The 10,664-nt window shown below is 40.8% G+C and overlaps 1 protein-coding gene across 1 annotated transcript in view; it reads left to right on the top strand.

The window, feature by feature from the left end:
- Nucleotides 1-988: 988 nt before the first annotated feature.
- Nucleotides 989-10,664, top strand: part of LOC141098227 (beta-microseminoprotein-like) — a 49,096-nt gene continuing 39,420 nt past the window's right edge. Inside the window, exon 1 of the mRNA XM_073585835.1 lies at nt 989-1,128. Coding sequence (XP_073441936.1) covers nt 1,123-1,128 — 6 coding nt within the window. The 5' untranslated portion in view covers nt 989-1,122. The remainder of the gene's footprint in view (nt 1,129-10,664) is intronic.

Genomic DNA, 10,664 nt, shown 5'->3' with positions numbered 1-10,664 from the left:
GCTGTGGTGTGGGTGGTATTAGCTTTCTCAGCTGTGCTGCATTCTACATCTTAGATCTCTCATTGTGTCACAACTGCTGCACCCAGTAAACTTTAATACAGTAATAGAATCAGGGTTTCCAAAGATGCTGCTCTAAAATGAGGTAACAAAATCAGCTACAGGATGAGCTAGTGATTTAATCCATATAAACCTAACCAATCAAGCACAATAGTTTTATAGCATGGCCAGGAGTGTACTTATAAAACTTAACCTTTAATAGGTATATTAAAAAAACAGGCAATGTATACTTTGGACATACATACATAAATTTTTTCCAAAGTGCAAGTGCTCATGGTTAACAGTGCTCTATTTAAAAAATGGTTAAATCTCACACGTTCTTGTTCATTCCCTTCTCAGATCTGTCCAACTTTGAGGGGAATGGATGACGAGAGGAGGGGAGAAATGTAAAAGTTGAATATTCCCTGTCATTGTCGTGCCCCTACTTTACTCCCGCCCTGACAAGGGCAGTACCCAAGTGTAGACCTATTAAGGGTAGCCAATATGAACCGTGTAGCCTCCCAACGCGTTTCTTCCCCTGTTCAGGGGATTCATAAGGAGAGAGAAGATAGAAATGTGGGTGCTTGCAGTGGCAAGTTAAACCCGGTTAGCTGACTAGTAACGTCAGTGCTCCTGTCTAGAGATAAATGTTTTTTAATATACCTATAAGTACACTCCTGGCTATGCTATAATCCTCCTTCTAAAATGAGGTAGCAATGCCTAGTGAGTTTCCCTTTAATTTGTTCATCTTTAAGTACTTAGCACTTGCTTATATCTACGTTATAGCTGACTTGGACATAAAAAAAAACAAATAAAGTGGAAAAATAGATAGGCAACGCAAATAAAAACAAAACCTAATTATTCTGCACATGTAGTGTATTAAATTGGAATATTTCAGATTAACTGTGCAAAGCAAGCGAGATACTCTGCTCTGGATTTCAGAATTGCAGCCAAATGATGGTGCCAAGAAAGATGCAATGAGAAAAACATTGTTTTTCATTGGAAAAGGAAATTTCATAATATTTGTGCAACTAAGAGTTTAAATAACGTTCAGTACAAACATTCAGCAGCTGCAGAGAACACGTCATGATGGTGAGTACTCTATTACTATATTACCCTCTGGTTCATACAAAGCAGTTTCGATATACACTCACTAGCCACTTTATTAGGTACACCTGTCCAACTGTGTGTTAAGACTTAATTTCTAATCAGCCAATCACATGGCGGCAACTCAGTGCATTTAGGCATGTAGACATGGTCAAGACAATCTCCTGCAGTTCAAACCGAGCATCAGTATGGGGAAGAAAGGTGATTTGAGTGCCTTTGAACGTGGCATGATTGTTGGTGCCAGAAGGGCTGGTCTGAGAATTTCAGAAACTGCTGATCTACTGGGATTTTCACGCACAACCATCTCTAGGGTTTACAGAGAATGGTCCGAAAAAGAAAAAAAATCCAGTGAGCGGCAGTTCTGTGGCCGGAAATGCCATGTTGATGCCAGAGGTCAGAGGAGAATGGGCAGACTGGTTCGAGCTGATAGAAAGGCAACAGTGACTCAAATTGCCACCCGTTACAACCAAGGTAGGCAGAAGAGCATCTCTGAACGCACAGTGCGTCGAACTTTGAGGCAGATGGGCTACAGCAGCAGAAGACCACACTGGGTACCACTCCTCTCAGCTAAGAACAGGAAACTGAGGCTACAATTTGCACAAGCTCATCGAAATTGGACAGTAGAAGATTGGAAAAACGTTGCCTGGTCTGATGAGTCTCGATTTCTGCTGCGACATTGGGATGGTAGGGTCAGAATTTGGCGTAAACAACATGAAAGCATGGATCCATCCTGCCTTGTATCAACGGTTCAGGCTGGTGGTGGTGGTGTCATGGTGTGGGGAATTTTTTCTGGGCACTCTTTGGGCCCCTTGGTACCAATTGAGCATCGTTGCAACGCCACAGCCTACCTGAGTATTGTTGCTGACCATGTCCATCCCTTTATGACCACAATGTACCCAACATCTGATGGCTACTTTCAGCAGGATAATGCGCCATGTCATAAAGCTCGAATCATCTCAGATTGGTTTCTTGAACATGACAATGAGTTTACTGTACTCAAATGGCCTCCTCAGTCACCAGATCTCAATCCAATAGAGCATCTTTGGGATGTGGTGGAACGGGAGATTCGCATCAGGGATGTGCAGCCGACAAATCTGCGCCAACTGTGTGATGCCATCATGTCAATATGGTCCAAAATCTCTGAGGAATGCTTCCAGCACCTTGTTGAATCTCTGCCACGAAGAATTGAGGCAGTTCTGAAGGCAAAAGGGGGTCCAACCCCTTACTAGCATGGTGTACCTAATAAAGTGGCCAGTGAGTGTATGTTTCATACACGTTATGTTCAGGACAAAGCGTCCTTTCAGCTTTACTTTGATAACAATTGGAAAAAAAACATTAAAAACTCATGTGCAAAAATGTACTAAATGAAAAAACATACCAGTAACTTTAGCAAAAATCAGCTGGAAAATGATCATAGTGTTGGGAGTGCATCATACACGTACGCATGATCACGAGTACTGTGCTAATAACTTTGCTGTTACAAGTAAACAAGTGAAGAAAGTTTAGTGATACAACATACAGTGCTTTGCAAAAGTATTCGGCCCCCTGGAACTTTTCAACCTTTTCCCACATATCATGCTTCAAACATAAAGATATACCAAATGTAAATTTTTGGTGAAGAATCAACAAGTGGGACACAATTGTGAAGTTGAACGAAATTTATTGGTTATTTTAAAATTTTGTGGAAAGTCAAAAACTGAAAAGTGGAGCGTGCAATATTATTCGTCCCCTTTAACTTAATACTCTGTTGCGCCAACATTTGCTATGATGACAGCTGCAAGTCGCTTGGGGTATGTCTCCATCAGTTTTGTACATCGAGACACTGAAATTCTTGCCCATTCTTCCTTGGCAAACAGCTCGAGCTCAGTGAGGTTTGATGGAGATCGTTTGTGAACAGCAGTTTTCAGCTCTTTCCACAGATTCTCGATTGGATTCAGGTCCGGACATTGACTTGGCCATTCTAACTCCTGGATACGTTTATTTGTGAGCCATTCCATTGTAGATTTTGCTTTATGTTTGGGATCATTGTCTTGTTGGAAGACAAATCTCCATCCCAGTCTCAGGTGTTTTGCAGACTCCAACAGGTTTTCTTCAAGAATGGTCCTGTATTTGGCTCCATCCAACTTCCCATCAATTTGAACCATCTTCCCTGTCCCTGCTGAAGAAAAGCAGGCCCAATCCATGATGCTGCCACCACCATGTTTGACAGTGGGGATCGTGTGTTCAGGGTGATGAGCTGTGTTGCCTTTTTGCCAAACATATCGGTGGCTTGTTGCAAACTTTAACTGACACTTTTTATGGATATCTTTGAGAAATGGCTTTCTTCTTGCCACTCTTTCATAAAGGTCAGATTTTTGCAGTATACGACTGATTGTTGTCCTATGGACAGACTGTCCCACCTCAGCTGTAGATCTCTGCAGTTCATCCAGAGTGATCATGGGCCTCTTGGCTGCATCTCTGATCAGTCTTCTCCTTGTTTGAGATGAAAGTTTAGAGGGACAGCCGGGTCTTGGTAGATTTGCAGTGGTATGATACTCCTTCCATTTCAATATGATCGCTTGCACAGTGCTCCTTGGGATGTTTATAGTTTTGGAAATCATTTTGTATCCAAATCCGGCTTTAAACTTATCCACAACAGTATCAGGGATCTGCCTGTTGTGTTCCTTGGTCTTCATGATGCTCTCTGTGCATCAAACAGAACCCTGAGACTATCACAGAGCAGGTGCATTTATACGGCAACTTGATTACACACAGGTGGATTATATTTATCATCATTAGTCATTTAGGACAACATTGGATCATTCAGAGATCCACAATGGACTTCTGGAGTGAGTTTGCTGCATTGAAAGTAAAGGGGCCGAATAATATTGCACGCCCCACTTTTCAGTTTTTGACTCTCCGCAAAAATTTAAAATAACCAATAAATTTCGTTGAACTTTGTGTCCCACTTGTTGTTGATTCTTCACCAAAAATTTACATTTGGTAACTATGTTTGAAGCATAATATGTGGGAAAAGGTTGAAAAGTTCCAGGGGGCCGAATACTTTCTCCAGGCACTGTACCTAGTTAAATACATTTTCTGATTATCAGTCACCCTTAAGCCTTATTTGTCTTTATTTAGAAGCTTTCTTGTATACTTTTTTGCAGTGAATTTTAAAGGTAATTTGTCAACAGGTCTGAGAACAGCATATTGTAGAGACAGAGATCCTGATTCCAGCGATTTGTCACTTACTGGGCTGCTTGCTGCAGTTTTTATAAAATCACTCTTTAATCTGCTGAAGATCTACCAGTTCTCTGAATGTTGACCTCTGTATAAACCCACCTACACCACTGATTGGAAAATTTCTGTATGCACTTTGCATATGTGAGCAGGGGGATGCAGTGACAGACAGAAGGCAGAGCAAGAGTTAATAACTTTACTTTAACAGGGGAATACTTCACACAGAGAGGTAAACAGTTAAATGAGGGAATAAATGGTTCAATTTGCAAAGGATATGCAGAGTGAAGGAACAATGAACCAGGTAATGGCAGTTCTTCTGAAACACTTAACGTGTCAGAAGTTCCTCAGACTGTGACTTCTGCTGGGAAGTCAATAGCGCCAACAACGGCTGGCGCGGCACTTATCCAGGAAGGTCCTGTAGGCAATGAGGATCTGTCTTCTGGCGGCAGCAGTTGGTCTCCGGTACCTTCCGCTGAGCCCCTAATCCATAAGTTGATGAGGCCGAGTCAATTAAGGCCGTAGTGCTGTCCGGGTCCAAAGCAGACCAGCAAGTATCAACTGGCAAATCAGGGTGCAAGTGTCTGTCCCATACCAGGTTTCTCTTATGTTGCACGTGCCCGGTACTCACGGACACGGAACAAACGGCACCTAGCTCACTGATAGTCACCGAGCACCCTGCACCTCTCTCTCTCAAGTCCCAGCGGTTGGCAGCGGGGGTTAACAGATGCAGGCCTGCGCAGCACCGGTGCTCTGGGGACGGAGCACTCCTCTCAGCCTGCTGCATGCCGCCTGCCCGCGCCAAAACTGTCTCTAGGCCACCAGATCTGTCTGTTGTAGTCTGTCGCAGCCCTCTCTTCCTGGGTCATGGGGTAAGCAGATACCCGCAGCCCGGTCTTCTCTCTTATAGGCAGAAAGCTGCCAATCAGTGGTGGGGGCAGGGTTATAAGGCACTCAAAAATATGGAGAACTACCTGGTTTGCCAGTCCTCTAGGAATAATCTCCTGTGATTTTATCAAAACTGCATCAAGCAGTAAGTGACACAACACTGGAATCAAGGTATCTGCATCTATATTATATTTCTCTCAGACCTGGTGACCGATTCCCTTTAACCCCTTCACCCTTAAGCCTGTTTTCACCTTAATGACTAGGACAAATTTTAAAATTCTGACCATTGTCACTTTATGAGTGCTAACTCTGGAACACTGCAATGGATCCCAATGATTACACAGGTCAACGAAAAAAATTTTTTTTTCTGGTGTCCAAAATATTTTAATGAATTTGGGGTATTTTTGGGGTGCTGATTCTGAATATGTCATCAGTTTTGCCAGATTGGCTCAAGTTTTTGAGATTTTTGGTATCTTATTTATAGCACTTGTTGGTAAATGCGACGCATCATCTCATTAATTTCTTTGGATTAGTACTTGAACTGAGCAGTTCTCAATATAGTTTTGTGTTAATTAGTGTTCTAAAAGTTTGTTCATAGCTTGATTTTTGCACTAACTTTATGTTGTTGTCTGTTTTCCAGTGAAAAGCATGAACTCATCATGAAGAAGTTGTCTTAACGATCCAGACTCATTCTGTTACATTTGTGGTGAATATACACTGCCAAAACATAGAAGAAACATAACAGACTTCGTAAAAAAAGTGTATTTTGCCTATTTTGGGGTTATGCTTGGGGACCAAGACAAGTTTTGGGCACCACACATAGTGTGCAAAGCATGTATCGAATTATTACGAAAATGGAGCAAAGGACAAAGAAAAAGCTTCAAATTTGGTGTTCCAATGGTGTGGAGAGAGCCAAAAAATCATCATGATGACTGTTATTTCTGTGCAGTGCAAGTGCAAGGATTCAATAAGCATAAGAAACGAAAATGGGAGTAACATGGAATCTGCAAGAAGGCCTGTCCCTCATTGTGAAGATGTGCCTGTACCTGTGTTTACCATAAATAACAGTCATCATGATGATTTTTTGGCTCTCTCCACACCATTGGAACACCAAATTTGAAGCTTTTTCTTTGTCCTTTGCTCCATTTTCGTAATAATTCGATACATGCTTTGCACACTATGTGTGGTGCCCAAAACTTGTCTTGGTCCCCAAGCATAACCCCAAAATAGGCAAAATACACTTTTTTTACGAAGTCTGTTATGTTTCTTCTATGTTTTGGCAGTGTGTATTCACCACAAATGTAACAGAATGAGTCTGGATCGTTAAGACAACTTCTTCTTGATGAGTTCATGCTTTTCACTGGAAAACAGACAACAACATAAAGTTAGTGCAAAAATCAAGCTATGAACAAACTTTTAGAACACTAATTAACACAAAACTATATTGAGAACTGCTCAGTTCAAGTACTAATCCAAAGAAATTAATGAGATGATGCGTCGCATTTACCAACAAGTGCTATAAATAAGATACCAAAAATCTCAAAAACTTGAGCCAATCTGGCAAAACTGATGACATATTCAGAATCAGCACCCCAAAAATACCCTAAATTCGATGAAATATCTTTGGCACCAAAAATGCTGTTGACCAGTGTTATACAAATGTTTTTTCATGACATTTTGTACTTCATGATAGTGGTAAAATTTGTGCGATACGACTTTCGATTATTTGCAAAAAAAATGGAAATTTGGCGAAAAGTTTGAAAATTTTGCAATTTTCAAACTTTTAATTTTTATGCCCTTAAACCACAGAGTTACGTCACACAAAATAGTTAATAAATAACATTTCCCACATGTCTACTTTACATCAGCACAATGAAACATATTTTTTCTTTGTTAGGAAGTTATAAGGGTTAAAAGTTGACCAGCGATTTCTCATTTTTCCAACAAAATATGCAAAACCATTTTTTGGGGGCCCACATCACATTTGAAGTGACTTTGAAGGATCTATATGACAGAAAATAGCCAAAAATGATATCATTCCAAAAACTGCACCCCTCAATGTACTCAAAATCACATTCAGGCTATGTACCCACGTATGAAGAAAATTCCTGACTGAAAACCGGACTCCTTCCCATTAAACGTGCGTTTTTTATACGTTTTTTCCAGAGAGTCCCGTCTCATAGAAAATAGTTAGAAATGCGGATTTTTCCGCGAAATTAATGAGCATGCTGTGTTTTTTTACAGTGATGCGTTTTTTTCCACGAAAAAAACGCATCAATATGCACAAAAAGTGCAGAATTCATAAAAATGAATGTGATGCTTCTTTTAAGCGTTTTTAAGCGTTTATGTCAGTAAAAACGCTTAAAAAACACGAAATAAAATGCTTACGTGTGCACACACCCTCAAGAAGTTTATTAACCCATCCGCTGCTTCACAGGAAATAATGGAATATGGAAGAAAGAAGGAACATTTAACTTTTTTTCACAAAAATTTTACTTTAGACATAATTTTTTTTCTACTTTTACAAGGATAACAGAAAAAAATTGACTCCAAAGTTTATTGTACATTTTTTCTGAGCACATTGATACCCCATATATGGTCCACTGTTTGTATGCACGATAGGGTTTGGAAGGGAAGGAGCGCCATTTTACTTTTTGAATGTAAAATTTGCTGAAACAATTACCTGACGCCATCTCTCGTTTGGAGAGCCCCTAATGTGCCTAAATAGTGGAAACCCCCCACAAGTGACACCATTCTGGAACTAGACCCCTCAGGGAACTTATCTAGGTGTGTGGTGAGCACCTTGAACCCCCAGATGCTTCACAGAAGTTATAATGTAAAGCCGTGAAAAAAAAAAAATCACATTTTCACCCAAAAAATGTTTTTTTAGTCCCATTTTTTTATTTTGCCAAAAGTAACAGGAGAAAATTGACCCCAAAAATTGTTGGGCAAACTCTCCTGAGTATGCAGATGCCCTATATGTGGAGGAAAATTACTGTTTGGGCGAACAGCAGGGCTCAGAAATGAAGGAGTGATGTTATGGAAAGCAGACTGTTGTGTGGGTGTCATGTTGCGTTTGGAGAGCCCATGATGTGTCTCAACAGTGACACAATTTTGGAAACTAGATCCCTCAAGCAATTCATCTAGATATGTGGCGAGTGCCTTAAACCCAAAGGTGTTTTGCAGAATTTTACAAAGTTGATGTGTGAAAATGATAAAAATATATTTTTCCCACAAAAATGTTGTTTTAGCCCCATTTTGTCCATTTCAACAAGGACAGCAGGAGAAAATAGACCCCAAAATTTGTTATGCAATTTCTCCTGAGTGCGCCAAACCCTATGGTCGGAAACTATTTGTGAGGCACTGTGAAAAGCTCAGACGAAAAGAAGCTGAGCACTTACATTGGGGTTTCCATCTAAATTTCTGAGTGCCGTGACTCTGATGAAACATCCAAGAGATCCATTCACTATAATGATGCACAAGAGTTACTCTGGACTCTGTCTGGCATCTGTTCTGTGATATTTCAGTTTTTCTTGTTTAATAAATTTGCAAAAATTTCTACATTTCTGTTTTTTTTTCAGTCAAGATGGGGTGCAGAGTGTACATTAATTAGAAAAAAATTAACGTTTTTGAATTTACCAAATGGCTGCAATGAAACAAAGAGTGAAAAATTTAAAGGAGTCCGAATACTTTCCGTACTCACTGTGTGTGTGTGTGTATATATATATATTATCATTTTGGGCTTGCTAAATGCTGTGATTGATAATGTGGTGGCTCCAGGCAGCATTTAAGGGGTTAAAGTGGCTGGAGTCAGTGGTGCGGGGTACCTGGCACTGAGTGCTGGGTGTCAGCTGTCAGAATCAGCTGACACCCGGCGGTGATCGCCCGCACACAGCCTCCTGTGCACAGGTGATCGCATGACGAATATATACTGCTTCAGTCGCAAAGTCTTTCCCAACCATGACGTATACATACTGTACCTCAAACTTCGGGAAGGGGTTAAAATTAAAAAGTAAGCAGCATAATGTAGGGGCAGAGACCCTAATTCCAGCTTTCTGCCTGAGTAAAGTATGCACAGAAGCTGTCAATCAGTGATGTAGTCTCAACATTCAGAGAACTCTTAGGTCTGCAGCAGAAAAAACTTATTTTATCTAACCTGCAGCAAGCAGCCCAGTAAGTGACACATTGCTGGAATCAGGGTTTCTGCCCCTTTATCATTCTGCTCTCAGATGGGAACACTGTTTCAGTCTCTTGGTGGTGTGAACACTGTCTTACCAACTTGTTCACTGTATGTGCATGGCCCATGCGTTCGTTTTTTTTTTTTATGCTCTCAGGGTAGCAAAAACCTGCCGACAGATTCCCTCTAATTGAAAACCAAGAGTGAAACATATGTTTAAAAAAAGCCAGACTTAGGCAAGATTCAGAGGGATGTATCTCATGGTCCGTGTATGGATTGCAGTGTGACTGCGGATCTACTTATCCAAACTTACAGATTCATATATATCTATGAGGCTATAACTTCAGGTCAGAAAACACACAGTCAGTCCCAACATTGCGGTCTATATACGGACTGTGAAATATTTTTGTGGAAATTCAAAAACTGAAAAGTGGGGCGTGCAATATTATTCGGCCCCTTTACTTTCAGTGCAGCAAAATCACTCCAGAAGTTCATTGTGGATCTCTGAATGATCTAATGTTGTCCTAAATGACTAATGATGATAAATATAATCCACCTGTGTGTAATCAAGTCTCCGTATAAATGCACATGCTCTGTGATAGTCTCATGGTTTTGTATGAAGCACAGAGAGCATCATGAAGACCAAGGAACACAACAGGCAGGTCCGTGATACTGTTGTGGAGAAGTTTAAAGCCGGATTTGGATACAAAATGATTTCCAAAACTTTAAACATCTCAAGGAGCACTGTGCAAGCGATCATATTGAAATGGAAGGAGTATCATACCACTGCAAATCTACCAAGACCCGACCGTCCCTCTAAACTTTCATCTCAAGCAAGGAGAAGGCTGATCAGAGATGCAGCCAAGAGGCCCATGATCATTCTGGATGAACTGCAGAGATCTACAGCTGAGGTGAGACAGTCTGTCCATAGGACAAAAATCAGTCGTACACTGCACAACTCTGGCCTTTATGGAAGAGTGGCAAGAAGAAAGCCATTTCTCAAAGATATTCATAAAAAGTGTCATTTAAAGTTTGCAACAAGCCACCTGGGAGACACACCAAACATGTGGAAGAAGGTGCTCTGGTCAGATGAAACCAAAATCGAACTTTTTGGCAACAATGCCAAACGATGTTTGGCGAAAAGGCAACACAGCTCATCACCCTGAACACACCATCCCCACTGTCAAACATGATGGTGGCAGCATCATAGTTTGGGCCTGCTTTTCTTCAGCAGGGACAG

Source organism: Dendrobates tinctorius, unplaced genomic scaffold, assembly GCF_039654945.1.
Source record: "Dendrobates tinctorius isolate UK_male_01 unplaced genomic scaffold, ASM3965494v1 ptg000089l, whole genome shotgun sequence".
NCBI classification, from domain to species: Eukaryota; Metazoa; Chordata; class Amphibia; order Anura; family Dendrobatidae; genus Dendrobates; species Dendrobates tinctorius.
Note: the sequence above shows the minus strand (reverse complement) of the source record. Positions and strands in the feature narration are given on the sequence as shown.